Genomic DNA, 18,367 nt, shown 5'->3' with positions numbered 1-18,367 from the left:
ACAAAAGCAGATGATGATCATAGTCCTCCTTGAGGGCGGCCAACACAAATTGAGAGAGAGTTCTTCCACAAAACCCTGATTATTTCAGGTTACCATCGAAGAGACATAACTTGTTTGTGTCCCTTCGTTTGCTGGTTACTTTTTCTTCCTCTGAACTGACATTTCATAAATTTAAGTTCCCTGTTACACCTCCCATTGGTACTTTTGTTATCATGTTTTAATAGTATATTTATAGAAAAAATTTTTTCAACAAAAAGTTAAGCGTCATTTTGGAACAATTAATTTTCAAACTAGTTTGCAAAGTCATCATGTCATATGCCACAACCATCATGCAGGGGAAAAATAATCAAAGTGAATAATCTTAACCAAAATCAGCTTCATTTTTGGATTTTTTATTACAAGTTAGTTAAGATATAAAATGATGTGTAATGCATCCCTAAAATAATAATTCAAATTTAAAAAATAAATTTTACATTAAATATAAAAAATAAAGATTGGTCATAAAAACTGAATGACAGTGGAAAACTGAGAATGTGCAACGACCCAATAGTCACATTGTTTGTCTCTTGATAATTGGACCGTAAACATTGGCTTTATTTATGGTTTTTTGTGCCAATCTTTGGTTAGAATGTGATGTGCTAATTTAATAAAAAGTGACTTTTCATTTTAATTTTTTTTTACAGATGCCTCTTGGAAAAGATAAAAGCAACTATTAAATGTCCTTGCCATCAAAACTAATCAGGAACTTGTTGATCATATCAAAGGAAGTTTCTACAAATTTCTCAAGTCTTTTCAAACTCAGCCTGAATTTAGTTGTACAGTGAAACTTGTGTCAGGATGAATTGCGGGGACTGTACTAAATTAAATCTTACCAATCTTTGTCAGAAATTCCTGCCACCGCGTGATGGAAGAGATAAAAAACGCATCTGTGGGGACACGAGGAACTGAGCTCAAGGTGTGAGGGGTGGACCTTCCACAAGGACCCTAAGGGAGGAGCCAAACAATTCCTTACTCAAAGGAGGATCTCACATCAACACTTCATGCTGATGACTTCTTCCAATCTGCTTGCTTCTTATGAACTAGTTGTGTTCAAGCTGAATCTCATTGGTGTGGGTTTATGCATTTATCCTCCTCCTGTATTTCTCTGGTTAGGGCAGAAAGAACTCTAAAAGGGAGCAGGGTCTGTGAGAGTCTTCTCTGATAGTTTATAGAATACAGTCCCACCACTTTTGGAGATTCTACAACATTGTGGAGTTCAGGCGACAGCTAACCTTTTTCTCTCCCTGGTCCATGTATACCCATACAAACCGGTTATCTGAAATGCCAAATGAAAGACTTACATTCGCAAAGCCATTTGTAACAGGGTACATTTACATGCAACTTAAAAAAACAAAACATCCATACAGTAGTACTACACTCCTAAGAAAGGTGATTAATTAAAGGTTCTTCTATGGCCAACGTGACGCCACCCTGTTTTCTAGAGTGTTTATCGCGGTTGTCAGCAATTAATGTAAATTTGTCTCAATTTGTACTAAGTACACTAAAATATCGGCATTAATACAAAAAGTTTTCATAGGTGTGGAATAGTGTTATATATCACATTTCTTAATTTTCATCCTACATGTGCAAAACAATTCTTGCTTAAAATCTTTTAGCCTTCATTGTCAAAGAGAAGCGGAAATGAATGCTTGCAACACCCAAATTTAATATGAATCAAAGTTATAAATTCAGTGTCAATCTCAGAAATAGCTTTATTGCCAAGTTGCACACAATTTTTTTTGTCTTAGTGAATGATGGGGGGTCCCTTTATTCCAAATTATTACACACAAGAGAAAGACAAGAACAATAAGAATTTAAGAAAAAAAACTCTTTAAAAAATATGAAGAATGGTTAAGTTCAAAATTATTTAAAAAAAAATATCTAAAGATTATTTTACATTATTAGTGTTATGGATCATTAAAATGAATGAATATGAGTGGATTTTACAGATCTATAACGATGCTCATGGTGCAAGAATGTCTCATGATGCTATATGGGAATAAATGGGCCACTATGTGCCACTGCGACCAGCTTCCAGTGGCTTACAACATACTAATGGTAGTTTACAATGTAATAAGCCGACTCTCCATCTCGTTGTAACGAGGAAGACTCCCCTTTCTTAGGTTGGGGGTTTGAATCCCTGTGAAGAGAATATTAAGCACCACAGAAAAAAAACACAACACAAACGAGGCAAATGGAGAGCAGATATTAGAGGGCAATAAGCATGGCAAAGGGTCGGCCCACAACAGAGGCAGTCCAGATAGCAAACACATCGCAAATCAGTAATCCAAAAGGACGTGGTCAAAGGCAGGCCAAAGACATACACAAGCATACAATCCATGACTATGAAATACACTGGTAGAGGACCAGGGTAAACTGGCAATAACTTCAGCAAACATAATGCACAAACAACATGGCTTATAACAGGTGCAGGCAGGAAGTGATGAGAGAGAAAGCGGCAGTGTTCAGTATTCGGGGAGGACGCTCTCTCTGTTGGTTGGATGAATGAATGGCGGATACATATGTTACCACTCGTTTACTCGGATGTACTTACTTGATTACATTGCATGAGTGCCCACTACTGGAGGAACCTTGGAATGGAAATGAATTGGTAACATCCTAAGCCTTTGATCACTTAGAATCCACGCAGAGATGGGGTAGTAACGAGTTACATTTACTTGGTTTACATTTACTTGAGTTAATTTTTGGGTAACTAATACTTTTGGAGTATATTTAAAGATTGGTTACTTTTATTACTTAAGTAAATTTTTTGGGGGAAATCTGTACTTTTACTTCGTTACTGGGGCGACGTTCCTCTCATTACTTTAACTTAATGCAATATAAGTTATAAATGCTTCAGTTTATTCCAAAACCCACCGTCTACTTTTCTCTGGGCAATGAGCGATGCTCATTCGCGAATGATTCATTCTTTTGTTGTCAATTCGTTCAAAGGCTCTGATTAAACCAGTTGGCTAAAACAGTGAATTGTTTGTGAATCAGTTTGTATGATGTTGTTTAGTTCCCTGCAATGCGCGCTGAGCCGTTTGGAGCGGTTCTCACTCAGAGTTGTAAAAGAAAGTTTAAAGAACATCAAGAGCTTGAAAAACATGGCTTTGGCAATCTGCACTGAATTGAAAGCAAATATGCAAAGGCTATTGATTTCTTGCGATGAATATCTTTATTAGATGAACACCGCGTGTGCTGTCTACGGTTCAACAGGTATAACTTAGGCTACACTTGATTACAGTACACGCTACCACTATGACATTAGTTTGTTGTATGTGTAACTTATACATTAAATAAAATATTATTTTTACATTTAATAAGCTGTCACAGAGTGTGAAATAAATACCTTCCGAACCCGCGTTAGCTCTGTTCCAGGAGGAATGCCTTTGCCTAGACACAATTAACATTGATATTTCCACAATATTTACGCTTGCAGAAATATACATTTGTTTACATTTTGCAGAACAGACAGAAAGAAGATCCGTCAATGTGCAATTGGTTTCGTTATGTTCAGATGTTCGGTACTTAGCGGTCATGTGAGGAGTTTTCCACTCTTCTCTGTGTCAGAGGTTATTTATACATATATAATACATACTTTTAAAATATAATTTATTTCAGTGGTGCAAATCAGAATTTTCATCAGCTGTTACTCCAGTTTTTCAGAGTCATGATCCTTCAAAAAAATAATTCTAATACATTGATTTATTACCAGTGCTGGGACAAACAGTTTTGCTGCTTAATATTTTTTTGAAAAACATGTGACATTTTGTTTAGGATTATTTGATGAATAGAAAGCTAAAGAGAACATCACACGCTAGTACGATCAACATATTGGAAGATTTCTGTGACACATGAAGACTGGGACTGGAGTAAAGGCTGATGAAATAGTATATATAGGTGCTGGTCATTAATTAGAATATCATCAAAAAGTTGATTTATTTCATTAATTCCTTTCAAAAAGTGAAACTTGTATATTATATTCATTCATCACACACAGACTGATATATTTCAATGTTTATTTCTTTTAATTTTGATGATTATAACTGACAACTAAGGAAAAAAACCCAAATTCAGTATCTCAGGAAATTAGAATATAAACTTAAGACCAATAAAAAGAAAGGATTTTTAGAAATCTTGGCCAACTAAAAAGTATAAAAATGAAAAGTATGAGCATGTACAGCACTCAATACTTAGTTGGGGCTCCTTTTGCCTGAATTACTGCAGCAATGCGGCGTGGCATGGAGTTGATCACTCTGTGGCACTGCTCAGGTGTTATTAGAGCCCAGGTTGCTCTGATAGTGGCCTTCAGCTCTTCTGCATTCTTGGGTCTGGGTATATTGCATCTTCCTCTTCCCAATACCCATAGATTTTCTATGGGGTTAAGGTCAGGCGGAGTTTGCTGGCCAATTAAGGACAGGGATACCATGGTCCTTAAACCAGGTACTGGAAGCTTTGGCACTGTGTGCAGGGTGCCAAGTCCTGTTGATTGGAAAATGAAATCTGCATCTCCATAAAGTTGGTCAGCAGCAGGAAGCATGAAGTGCTCTAAAACTTCCTGGTATATGGCTGCGTTGACCTTGGACCTCAGAAAACACAGGGGACCAACACCAGCGGATGACAATGGCACCGCAAACCATCACTGACTGTGGAAACTTTACACTGGACCTCAAGAAATGTGGATTGTTTGCCACTCCTCCTTTCCTCCAGACTCTGGGACCCTGATATCCAAAGGAAATGCAAAATTTACTTTCATCAGAGCACATAACTTTGGACTACTCAGCAGCAGTCCAGTCCTTTTTGAAGCGAGACGCTTCTGACGCTATCTGTTGTTCAAGAGTGGCTTGACATAAGGAATGCGACAGCTGAAACCCATGTCTTGCATACGTCTTTGTGTAGTGGTTCTTGAAGCACTGACTCCAGCTGCAGTCCACTCTTTGTGAATCTCCCCCACATTTTTGAATGGGTTTTGTTTCACAATCCTCTCCAGGGTGCGGTTATCCCTATTGCTTGTACACTTTTTTTTCTATCACATCTTTTCCTTCCCTTCGCCTCTCTATTAATGTGCTTGGACACAGAGCTCTGTGAACAGCCAACCTCTTTTGCAATGACCTTTTGTGTTTTGCCCTCATTGTGCAAGGGTGTCAATGGTCGTCTTTTGGACAACTGTCAATTCAGCATTCTTCTCCATGATTGTGTAGCCTACAGAACTAGACTAAGAGACCATTTAAAGGCTTTGCAGGTGTTTTGAGTTAATTGGCTGATTAGAGTGTGGCACCATGTGTCTTCAATATTGAACCTTTTCGCAATATTCTAATTTTCTGAGAAAGTGAATTTGGGATTTTCCTTAGTTGTCAGTTATAATCATCAAAATTAAAAGAAATAAACGTGTAATATCAGTCTGTTGTGTAATGAATAAATATAATATACAAACTTTTTCACTTATAAATGGAATTAGTGTGAAATCAACTTTTTTGATGATATTCTAATTATATGACCAGCACCTGTATATACACACATACATTACATACATTTTATCTATATATCCAAATATGTCCAAATAATATCCTTCTATATGTATATAGGTATCCTTGGGCTGTTATAAATGTAAAAAAAAATATATATAAATAATTTATATGATGTTTTATTAACAATGTTCGGGAGGAGCGTGTCAGATACTTAGCCTAATCAAACACTGGTGGACCACAATCAAGTAATCAATACACAGTATAAATACCACTGACTACCTCTATCCATTGACAGTTTCCGACGCTCCGTCCTTGCGAAAAGTAAAAAAAAAGCGGATCTGTATGATCTAAGTCATAGTCTCTCCAGCAATCCGCCAAAACCTCACTCCTAAAAACCACAACAACAGGGCAGCCAATATATCGGGCAAAAACTCGCAAGGCCCCCGAACTCGCCTCGCTCGACACCTCCATTGCCCCGCAGTGCACAAAACCCGGCTCTCTTCCTTAAGCACTGGCTCGCAGCCGCAGACTTCCAACGAGCCTGGGCCGCGCCGCCAATCTCACCGCAGCAAAGCCTCACTGGCTTCCCGCTTCGACTCAAACCTTTTTACCGTGGCTCTTTGGCCGTTAGCGCCATCATGCAGCCGGGCCTCAAGCTCTTGCGCTAGCGGCACAGGCCGTGTTGCAAATATTTTTAGGTCTGTCGCTAAAAGGTGTCGTTGGTTGCTGAAAGTTGTTAAACGACGTTGTGACACAAGGATCTTGATATTGTTTTTAGCCACATCGCAAACGGCGTAGAATACAAAGAAATTTCTAAGATTTTTGTCCCGAGAGCTACTCCGTGACCATGCAAAGACTATGGGGGCACATTCCTCTCTTTTTACACACATGCACACACAACATATACACTCACCTAAAGGATTATTAGGAACACCTGTTCAATTTGCAATTATCTAATCAACCAATCACATGGCAGTTGCTTCAATGCATTTAGGGTTGTGGTCCTTGTCAAGACAATCTCCTGAACTCCAAACTGAATGTCAGAATGGGAAAGAAAGGTGATTTAAGCAATTTTGAGCATGGCATCGTGCCAGACGGGCCGGTCTGAGTATTTCACCAATCTGCTCAGTTACTGGGATTTTCACGCACAACCATTTCTGGGTTTACAAAGAATGGTGTGAAAAGGGAAAAACATCCAGTATGCGGTAGTCCTGTGGGCGAAAATGCCTGGTTGATGCTAGAGGTCAGAGGGGAATGGGCCCGACTGATTCAAGCTGATAGAAGAGCAACTTTGACTGAAATAACCACTCGTTACAACCAAGGTGTGCAGCAAAAGCATTTGTGAAGCCACAACACGCACAACCTTGAGGCGGATGGGGCTACAACAGCAGAAGACCCCACCAGGTACCACCCATCTCCCCACAAATAGGAAAAAGAGGCTAGCGCAATTTGCACAAGCTCACCAAAATTGGACAGTTGAAGACTGGAAAAATGTTGCCTGGTCTGATGAGTCTCGATTCCTGTTGAGACATTCAGATGGTAGAGTCAGAATTTGGCGTAAACAGAATGAGAACATGGATCCATCATGCCTGTTACCACTGTGCAGGCTGGTGGTGGTGGTGTAATGGTGTGGGGGATGTTTTCTTGGCACACTTTAGGCCCCTTAGTGCCAATTGGGCATCGTTTAAATGCCACGGGCTACCTGAGCATTGTTTCTGACCATGTCCATCCCTTTATGACCACCATGTACCCATACTTTGATGGCTACTTCCAGCAGGATAATGCACCATGTCACAAAGCTCGAATCATTTCAAATTGGTTTCTTGAAGATGACAATGAGTTCACTGTACTAAAATGGCCCCCACAGTCACCAGATCTGAACCCAATAGAGGATCTTTGGGATGGTGGTGGAACGGGAGCTTCGTGCCCTGGATGTGCATCCCACAAATCTCCATCAAATGCAAGATGATATCCTATCAATATGGGCCAACATTTCTAAAGAATGCTTTCAGCACCTTGTGAATCAATGCCACGTAGAATTAAGGCAGTTCTGAAGTTGCAAGGGGGTCAAACACAGTTAGTATGGTGTTCCTAATAATCCTTTAGGCGAGTGTATTTATATGGACTTTTATAATGCTGGGGAAGCATAAAAGGGTTGTTTGTGTAATATGTGTCTGGTTATCGTGTGTCTCTAGTGTAAAAGTCTGTACATGTTTTTGTTATATATTCTAACAATTAACATTTAACTAATTTAGTATTTGAGTTTACGAATTACTACGGGACACAGTAATACAGTTTAAGTCATTTATTGAGGCAAGTACAATGGATATTTCTTATTAGTTGGAAGCATCATTTGTTCAAACCGGTGCTGTTCAAACCTTGGCTTATTTATGCATATCATTCATGGTTTCTGTGGACGTCATTGGGCGAATCCATGTTACATCTGTGAACAAATGTATATCTGATTGTTTCTTGTGTTATTGTTTTGCTTATAGGAAAAACTGTGTTTATATTCAGGTTATGTCCTGTGTAGAAATGCTTGACTAGATGTATGTGAAATGTTATGTTAGATTTACCGATAGTATGGTATGTTCTGTATGCAGGGTCAAGACATTAAGATGACGACCGTAGCAATTAGTAGACAGGTGAAGGTCTGGTGAAAGTTGCGTGAGCGTGGGTCGAAGCTCGATGGACCAGAGACAGCGTGAGCACTACAGTAGTCCGTTTAGTGCAGCAATAGACTGCTGTTTTGAACGTGTTTGCTGTGAATATTGCAAAGTTTTATTTATTTCTTTTTTTTAGTTTGTAGCACTATTTTTTCCCTGCACTGTGGAACTTTCAACACCTTTCTGCCTGATAAAACTGGCTTTAACGGATTCCTGCTTGTTCTGGACGCTTTTTTTATCCCCAACCGCAAGGGTCATCGGCGACAATTTTCTTAATTTCACGAGTATTTTTTCCCTGTATTTTAAATTAGATTTCACTCAGATAAATGAATGAAAAAGATTGATTTGTGAGAAAATGATTTCAAATATGTACCTAAATGACTATCGATTATAGGCACATAAGGTTTACCACAAAGAAACAATCAACAAGTGCAACCTAATTTACCTGTGATGTGAGTATTACTAGGCACCTCTCTCCAAGTCTTGCCAACGTGTGCATCGGCTAGCTTTTCAATACTTTTTTCTTTGCATGATTAAGACGAAATGCATGTCTTTTTAAACCTAATAACCTTAAAGTTGCAGAGAAAAAAAACCCGCTGCAGGAGGCTGTATCTATATCTCTCCGCTGCCCCAGCAGCCCCACTCCCTCAGGGGCTTTTCCCTATTTTCCCCACTGCCGCTGCAGTGTCTGTTCCCACAGGAGCCTTTTCTGTCTTTCTCTGCTGCCACAGCAGTGTCTGCTCCCACAGGAGCCTCTATCTATATTTTTCCACTGCGCGCAGCAGTGTCCGCTCCTGCAGGAGCCTCTAAATTTTTTTTTTTTTTTTTTTTAGTTTGTAGTTTAAGAAATTGATAAATCTAAACAACAAATGGCTAAATTGGGAACACTGCAGGCTACCTGGGCATTTCAGCATTTCCTGTCAAAAACGTCTCAGACCACCATTTCGCGTGGCCTGCAGCTGAAGCAAGCGTGGCCCCCGCTCCTCTCCCTCTCAGCTCTCTACTTCATTTAAATCACAATATTCTCTTTTTTATAGCAACATCACTGCCCGTTCCACCAAATGCTGTTACCTCGGAGCCACCTCCAATGGTTCACAACATCCAGGCTCAAATCCTGGCAAGTGCGGAATTAGATCCTTCATCTAAGGCCATCACTAATGATTAGGCCTTGGCAACTGGTTTAAATGAAGTATGAAAAGCAATTACTGATACTGTCCTATTGAACAAAACTTAACATAATGTTTTAACAATATAATGTACATGCACATTAGGGGTGTAAATCGGATGGTTCGTCACGATACGATTCGATATCGATTCTCTTACCCAGCGATTGTCACGGTTGAGGAATTCATTGACGATCCCTTGCACTGTGTGTGTGTGGGCGTGGTCGCTGATTATCCTCCGGGAAATCAGCGACAGGTGTTTTTCATTACCCACTGTCTATTTATACTCACCTTAGGCGTCCTCTGTTTTGTCAGATCGTTGTTGTATGGATGTACCTGTTGTGTTCCTGTCTCGTCGGCTCCTCGTGTCTCCTTGTTTGTCTCTGGGCTGGAAGTTCGCGTTGCAGTGTTGTCTTCACGATTCACCTACACTGGACTCACCCCTTCACGTCTGACCATTGGATCGAGTTGCCCATGCAAGCCTGCGCTGCCTAGTCATCGTCATCATCTAAGATACCATCAAATTCGAAGTACCGGTGTTATTCTCCAATAAAGGATCTGTTTTACTTGCTATTGTCTCCTCTTTCTTGACGTCACAGCGATACGATATTTTCCGATACCTAAAAAAATTCTACCCTACAATTACGATTCGATTCGATACAGGAGTATAACGATCGATATATCGATATTTTGATATTTTATATCTATTTTAAACAACCATCTACATTTTTATTAACTCACAAATGCAACCAAAATATATAACAAGAACATTTACCTGAAAATTTTACATTCTGTACCTCAGTTGGGACATTCACAACCAACAACCAACAATCCCGAGCGTCTTTTATGCTTCACCTTGTGCCTTCAGGCAAGGGCAGTCCTTATATCGAGTCCTGATACGTGAGTTTGAGCGAGAATGCACGCGTTGGCGGTAATGCATAGACGGACATTATGTGAAAATGTGTACAGTGCCAAATAAGGTGCCTATTTATACTACAGATATCGATATTTTACGTGTGGCATCGATGCAACGTATCGTCAGACATGGTATCGATGTATTGATCCATATCGATGAATCGTTACACCTCTAATGCACATTATATCAAAAGCTTTCAAGGGCATCACAATGTCCCGACAATTGTTTCTACATGTCACTGTGTAGTCTAATCCTCGTTTGGCTAAACTTTCAATTCAAATGTAGACAATCTTTAATATTGGACAAGTCTTTATGACAGAAATGCTACAGCAATTATAAATCCTCGAACGCGGACATCAAATGTTGCCATTTTTTATTTACTTTCAGCCATTTCACTGAAATAATCTGTTCAGCTTTCCTCCATAGGCAGCATGAATTAAAGAAGGGTTTATGATCAGCCTCTCATAACTCTCGTAACCCACCCTCTAAAACCACTCCTCTATCACCTCTTTTATTTCGTTTCTCAATGGCGTTAAGGGTCTTTTTTTTTCACAAACTGATGTTCGCCGTTCCCTCACCTGAAATAAACAATTCGCAAACCTCCCCTCTTGATCAAAGGGATCCAGCGATCCCAGCCCACCCATCCCGACACTAGACAACCCATAACGCTAGATATCCTCACAAAACGTATCCACACCCTCAGCACAAATTACCAACCCCTCAGCATAGCCCATACGCTCGACACCAGGTTCATTCTAGCATTTTTCGGTTTTCTTAGGTGCTCAAGCTCACGATCTCTTAAAATTTCAATCCAAAAATCAACCCTAACGTATCAGACCTAACCGTACTCGACGACGAAACAATCGCTTTTTTAATCAAACAAAGCAAGACAGACCAAGCCAGGGAAGGTCATTTTATATGTATTTTCAATCTCCCCTCTCCCATCCAGCCTTACCAACTATCTTGGCATTCCTACACCTTAGGAATTCTCAGGCAAAATCCCCGCACGAACCACTATTCATTGACGACTCTAAAAAACCAGTCACTCGATTCTGGTTCCAAAAACACCTCAGATGCATCCTGCAATTATCGGGTATCTCGGCAAACAATTTCTCCACCCATTCCTTTCGCATCGGGGCAGCAACTTCAGCAGCCCAAAAAGGCCTCTCCAAGCAGCAGATCCAAACTACTGGAAGATGGTCTTTAGAAGCGTACCAGAGCTATATCAGAACTAACCAGTTCCACATAAAGAAAGCCCACCAAAACCCTCATCGGCCACAAAAAAAAAAAAAAAAAAAAAAAAAAATAAATAAAAAAAGTGTATATATATATATATATATATAAATCCTTTTGAGCAACGAGACGTACCCATCCGATAACGCAAGCATTAAGCTCCCGCTGAACAACGGCGAGAGCTTCGCAACTAAACAACCTTAACTTCCCCTCTCATGGTCAGAGAGACTTACCCATCTGGTGTTGCAAGTATTAAACTCCCACTGGATGCCAGCGAGAGCCTCCCGGCTAGATAACCTTACCTTTTCTATTCTATGGTCAGTGAGGTTTACCTATTCGATGCCAGGAGCTTGAGCTCCCATCGAATGCCGATCAGAGCCTTCCGGCTAGACAACCTTACCTTTTCTATTCTGCAGCCAGCAAGGCTTACCCGTTCGTTGCCAGGAGCTCGAGCTCCCTTCGGACATAGGTTAGAGCCACCGGCTACTCTACATTGCTGTTCCGTCTTACGCTTGGAGAGGTTTACCCATTCGATGCCTGGAGTTGGAGCTCCCATCGGATGTTGGTGAGAGCCTCCCAGTTAGACAACCTTACCTTTTCCGTCTTTTGGCCAGCGAGGCTTACCCATTCGATGCATGGAGTTGGAGCTCCCATCGGATGTAGGTGAGAGTCTCCCAGCTAGACAACCTTTTCCATCATTCAGCCAGAGAGGCTTACCCATTTGATGCCGGGAGCTGAGCTCCTATCGGATGTCGGTGAGAGCCTCCTGGCTAGACAACCTTACCTTTTCCATCCTTCGGCCAGCGAGGCTTACCCATTCGATGTGTGTGCTCCCATTGGACGCCAGCGAGAGCCTCCTGGCCAGACAACTGTTACCTTCCCATGTTTTTCGGTCACCAAAACCGATCTACCAATATGCAAGCCGTCCGATGCCACGAGTATCAAGCCCCCCATCGGACATCGGAGAGAGCCTCACGGCCACACAAACCACCTTTTCCATCCTACGGTCGTTGAGGCTTACCCGTTTTATGCCGTGAGTAGCGAACTCCCATAAGATGTCGTCGAGAGTCTCACGGCCACACAAACTTACCTTTTCCATTCTACGGCCTGCGAGGCTTACCCAGCCGATACAGTGAGCAGGAAGTCCCTGTTGGATGCTGGTGAGAGCCTCCTGGCCACTCAATTTGACCTTCTCCATCTTACATCCAGAGAGGCTTACCCGTTTGATGCGTGTGTTCCCTTTGGACGTCGGTGAGAGCCTCCCGGCTAGACAACCTTACCTTTTCCATTTCTATGGTCAGTGAGGCTTACCCGTTCGATGCATGTGCTCCCTTCGGACGCTGGTGAGAGCCTCCTGGCGAGACAACCATTACCTTTCCATTCTACGGTTGGCAAGACTTACCCGTTTGATGCGTGTGCTCCCTTTGGATGTCGGTAAGAGTCTCCCGGCCATGCAACCTACCTTTCCATTTGACGGTAGGCGAGGCTTAAACCGTCCAACGCTATGAGTCTCGACCTCGCGCCAAACCCTGCCTAAAACCCTCTCAGCTATCCTCACATCTTTTAACCCCGCCTGGCGAGGCTTACCCGTTTAATGTTCTGAGTATGATACTCCATCGGATGCTGCGAGAGCCCTCTCAGTCAGGTTTTCTTTTCACTCTCCCCATCCGGTGAGGCTTACCTGTCTGATGCATATGCTCCCTTCAGACATCTGGCGAGAGTTCTCCCGGTCGGGTTTCTATACTTGTCGTCCGCAAGCGAGTCTCATCCATCCGATGCCGTGAGTCTTGATCTCCCGTCAGATGTCGCAAGAGGTCCTCCTTGTCGGTCAGCCCAAAGCTTTTTATCTGCCAAACTGAAAGGACCCAGTCGTCCGTTGTCCTGAGTCTTAATCTCCAGTTGGAGGCTTCATGGGCCCTCTCGGTCAACCATTTGCCCTTCCCCCACTGAATAGCAGGGGCTTGTCAGCCTGTGGCAACTCGGGCCCTCCCGGTCAGGCTATACAACCACGCTGCTCCTCCTCATCGGCCGTAGGGCTCACCCGTTCCAATGCAGTAATGGCAAATACGCATTCCATACCTCAGCTAATAATATGTAAGCGTGAACTCGTAAAATGTTGTTTTATTAACAAGGTTCGGGAGGAGCGCGTCAGATACTTAGCCTAATCAACACCAGTGGACCACAATCAAGTAATCAATACCACAGTATAAATACCGCTGACTTACCTCTATCAATTGACGGTTTATCAGCATCCCTCCTCCACCCCATCTCCTCACTTTTGAGTTCACTTTTACAACTAGACGGGGAAGTGGGGGGGGGGGGGGGAAGAGTATTCTAGGTTCGGGCCATTCCCGAGCTCGGAGCCCTTCCCCCGGACAGCACGCCAAATACGCATTCCAAACCTCAGCTAATAATATGTAAGCGTGAACTCGTGTAATACTTTAGAGTTGTTGGGTTGGGGATTAATTAAAAGCGATCTTCGATGACATCATAGTTGTGTTGCATTTGTGGTCTATAGAGTGGCCTGAACTGTGCATACAAAGCAGACTCGTACTCTCTGTCAAAATCGAGGGGTCGAGGGGTCCACTTGACGAAGTGGAATGCACTTCAAAATGGCTGTGGGGATTCCCCCAAGGGTAAGTGCTTAGGGAAGTTTGCGAGTGCATTTCTAAAAGTGAACTGGAACGCAGCCCTACTCATATAGATCAGTGGTGAATTTGCAGAATATTGCACAAAACACTTGGGGTGTTTCACTGAGGGGGGGTCTTGGGAGTCATTGAACTCTTCAATAGGGAGATGACTCTGTGGAAGGAAACCAAACACATGTGAGAATATTAAGTCTCGGGCTTTATGGTGCAACTGTTTGGAAAATATTATGGCACCATTTATATTTGAAGCTTGGGTACTGCAAATCTACCATAGCATTAGCAGGCTATACCATGCAACTTTACTATGCTATGCTTTCTCTGTTTATAGTACTGTCTAGAGTTTCTTTTCAACTATGCTGATAGTATATGCTTTTGCTGTTTGATGGTAATGTAACAGAATCATAAAACAAATGTAATTTTTTTCCCTCATAGACCTTAAAAAGATTCAATGATCAAATCAACTCCTTATCATCAGGAGAGCTGATCTTGAAAGAAAATTTGTTTGCACAGCTTCGTGCTGAATTCAAGAAGTGGAATGATCATCTTAATCGTTTAAAGACATCCTGTGAGTATATTTTCAATTTGAAGAAACATAAGTGTGATTTCACTGTTGTTTTGCTTTTAGTTCTAATGAAAATGGAAAAAGTCAGTAATTAATTTCATAAGAAATCATGTGGTTTCCAAAAAAGTTTCTAATTCAAAAGCGGTGAGCCAGAAAAACAGAGGGAGGGAACTGCCCGGCTTCAGCAACTACAAAGTGTTTGAGACTGTCCTTCAGAAACATGTGGCCAAACTAAACAAACCAGCCAATGACTTACTCAGCAGTATGAAAGGTACATCACAAAACTTTGTGTTTAAAGATGTTCTGGTTCTGAATAACTTTAATAATTTTAGCACATGTGGCTGTTTTTCTTCTTGATTTATGCATTTCTCCTGAAGACATCATCCTCGAACATTTACTTGACGTGGTCAATCATTGTTTCCAGAACTACCCTGTCCTTAAAAACATAACTGTGGTATATATTTCTCATAATTAATAGCAAATATTGCCAATTTTTAATATAGTTTGATCAAGGTTTCTTTCCTCTGTCCTTCTTCACTTGTCTCTATAGAGTAAAATCAACAACATTCTGTCAGGTCACCAAGAGAAGGCAGAACAGAGGATCCTAGAGCAGTTTGAAATGGAAAACTTGATCTACACTCAAGATCCCATCTTCCTGAAGATCTTGAGTGAGATTACCAATGAGCGGTTCTCAGAAGAACAGTTACCTATGTTTGACAAAAAGTGCAAGTACAGTCATATGCTGGAGGCACATTATGAGGTAGATATGTCTAGGTTTCAGTAACAAATTACAATGCAGTGCTTGTGGTGTGTGGAAGTAACTTAATGTCTCATATCTTATTGTTTTCTTTCAGATTGTAGTGCAGAGGATGGCTGACCAACTGCCCATGATGATTTCCCTTTTCATGCTGAAGGAAACTGCTGAGTTCTTGTCTACTGACATTTTAGGTTTATTGGACGGGGCAAATGTGAGCGAGCTCCTCTTTGAGGACTCTGATGTCAGCAAAAGACGCAAAGATCTACGAGTCCGCTTGGATCGTCTGAGTGCTGCTCAGGCAGCACTTACTGAATTTATTTGAGGGATCTGTTGACTTTAGGATATTATATGAAAATACATTAAATCTGCCATAATAATATTATTTAATAATGTATCTGACAACTGCTCTATGGAGGTTTGGTAGATTTGACAACAATGTTTTGATTCTTTGATTCTTGATATATTGCTAGATTTTCAATTTGTCAAACTTTCCTGTGACCATTTCTAAATTAATAACTTTTAGCCTTGTAATTGAATTAATCTGCATCTCATGATTGTTTCCGTGTTGCTCACTAATGCTGTACTTTGTATCCAAGCCAAATCTAGAGGGCAGATACCTCCAGTTTGTTTTCTTAAATCACTAAAAGCTTCAGTGCTTCAACTATATTGTGTGATTTGTTAAAAAATTAAATAACGTTTTCTTTAATGACTGACCTGCTTGTTTTTTTGTCAGAATAATAAATGTAAAGCCATTTGAATCAAATTGTGTCCAATACACCTGCTGCATTCCAGTGATTAATTTTTATTTTTTTCTATGGGCAGGAGGGCTCCTGGAAAGGACCTCGACTGCAGTGGCATATCAGATGCCTCGAGCTGCTGGCAATACTGCATTCAGTTTAGGTGGGTGATCAATCATGCAGTAGACAAGCTCTCACAACCACCTACTGGAATAATGGAGACGCTGTATGTAGTTGATTCGGAGGTAACCAGGTAGACTGGTTTACTTCCTGCAAGTTCTTCCACTGCCCAATCTTCTACTCCCAGACCAATGGGAACCCTCGGCATGGATGCACTGCCACACAGCTGCCCTTACGAAAAAGAAGTTTATTCAAGTGTGCTATTAGTATACTTCTTTTAAACTAAAAATAGGAAAGTATGCTTTTAGTTTACTTATGTACTTCTCAGAAATGGGCTTTATGTACTTCTCAGAAGTATACTTAAAAAATTTATACGCAAGTATAAATTTCCCCCAGTGAGCTTCCCAAGATCAGGGAGGACGAAGAGCAGGTATTGATGGTTGCGCCCTACTGGGCCACCTTGATGAAACCCACCAGCCCCTCCCTGCCAAATCCCCTGGCGAAGGAAGGAGCTTCTCTGTCAGGGATAGCACACAATTTGGCACCTGTGTCCAGATCAGATACAGTTATGGAGGAGTCAGATGTTAAAGGGATAGTTCACATAAAAATTAAAATTTTGTCATAATTTACTCACTGTCATGTAGTTCCAAATCTGTATGAGTTGCTTTCTTATGTTAAAAAATACTATGGAAGTCAATGGGAACCACCAACTGTTTGATTACCAGCAATATTCAAAATATCTTCTTTTATGTTCAACAAAAGAAAGCAACTCATACAGGTTTTGGAATGACATCAGTGTAAATGATGACGGAATTTTTATTTTTGGGTAAACTATCCCTTTAAGCTAGATGACAATGAACTTTGACAGAACAACTGACCCATCACAAAGACCTGCCCCCCTTAATTACTGTTGCTATGTCTCACAAGTCATGCCGCTTTCATACTACATATCATGTTCTCACGCAGTAAAAATTACATTGCAGAGCAAAGAGGAAACTTACACACTAAAAGATGAGACAGAGCAGGTTACTAATAGCAAGAAAAAACTACCAAAGTCTACTTATAAGAAATTTAAACAATAAATACAATTTTGTTGCTCTTTAATATGTCATGGCAGATCACTGTAGTGCCTCAGTTTAAGCGGCACATCAACAAATAGTCTTTTAATATTTACTAAGCATGAAAAAAACATGAATGAATATCAGAAGGTATTTTATTTCAACCATGGAAAGAAGTCAATACACCCAGTTTATCACGATTTGGATGTAGAACAGTATTTCTGTGTCAAAAACACTCCTTCTGGGTTCGTACAAGTTTCTGAAAGGTTTTTTTTTTTTTTTTTTCTTTTTTTTTTTGAGCATGGCTCTTCATGACATCATGAAGGGGTCAAACTTCTTGTATGGGCACTTCTCCCAGAAGATTTACATCTCAAAATTAATTCAATTCAATTCAAGTTTATTTTTGTATAGCGCTTTTTACGATACAAATCATTGCAAATCAACTTTACAGAAAATTAAGTTTCTACAATATTAGTAGAAGCTTATCAGTGGTGACTGTCAGTTTATGTGCATATGGCAGAAATGTTCAGAAAAATCAATAAAAGACGTAAACAAACAGACGATTAACACTATTAACAGCAATTATGCAATCAAACTTATAGCAAAATGTGGTAGTTCTTTCTGTTGTCTCTGGGTTAGCATCATCTGAGGTCATCTGAGGGGTTGGCATCATCTCTTCTCAGGTGTTCTGGATCCAGACTGGAGCTTGTGTAAATCCTGTGGCAAAACAGAGAAACAAATAGAGACATAATTAGCGTAGCTGCTGTTCCAGCCAGGTAAAATTAATAAGTTTAACCCAAGCTAAAGAATAATAATGCGCTCAGATATAACTGCAGTCCAAAATTATGAGATGCATTATTTGAATGCTTGACCAAAGAGGTGTGTTTTTAATCTAGATTTAAACAGAGAAAGTGTCTCTGAACCCCGAACATTATCAGGAAGTCTATTCCAGAGTTTGGGAGCCAAATGCGAAAAAGCTCTACCTCCTTTAGTGGAC

At 40.8% G+C, this 18,367-nt stretch overlaps 1 protein-coding gene across 1 annotated transcript; it reads left to right on the top strand.

Annotated features, from left to right (window-relative positions):
* Positions 1 to 996: 996 nt before the first annotated feature.
* LOC122142438 (interferon-induced GTP-binding protein Mx-like) lies at positions 997 to 16,221 on the top strand. The gene is made up of 6 exons (XM_042753138.1): positions 997 to 1,016; positions 14,569 to 14,701; positions 14,826 to 14,969; positions 15,076 to 15,152; positions 15,249 to 15,458; positions 15,553 to 16,221. Exons 3-6 carry the CDS (start codon positions 14,963 to 14,965, stop codon positions 15,775 to 15,777), a joined length of 519 nt encoding a protein of 172 aa, XP_042609072.1. The 5' UTR covers positions 997 to 1,016; positions 14,569 to 14,701; positions 14,826 to 14,962; the 3' UTR covers positions 15,778 to 16,221.
* Positions 16,222 to 18,367: the final 2,146 nt, after the last annotated feature.

This window comes from Cyprinus carpio, chromosome B25, assembly GCF_018340385.1.
Source record: "Cyprinus carpio isolate SPL01 chromosome B25, ASM1834038v1, whole genome shotgun sequence".
Classification (NCBI taxonomy): domain Eukaryota; kingdom Metazoa; phylum Chordata; class Actinopteri; order Cypriniformes; family Cyprinidae; genus Cyprinus; species Cyprinus carpio.
Note: the sequence above shows the minus strand (reverse complement) of the source record. Positions and strands in the feature narration are given on the sequence as shown.

Coding starts and splice junctions, on each gene's coding strand:
- LOC122142438 (XM_042753138.1), top strand. Junction 15,153..15,248: donor TCCTTAAAAACATAACTGTG/GTATATATTTCT, acceptor TTGTCTCTATAG/AGTAAAATCAACAACATTCT. Junction 15,459..15,552: donor TGCTGGAGGCACATTATGAG/GTAGATATGTCT, acceptor GTTTTCTTTCAG/ATTGTAGTGCAGAGGATGGC.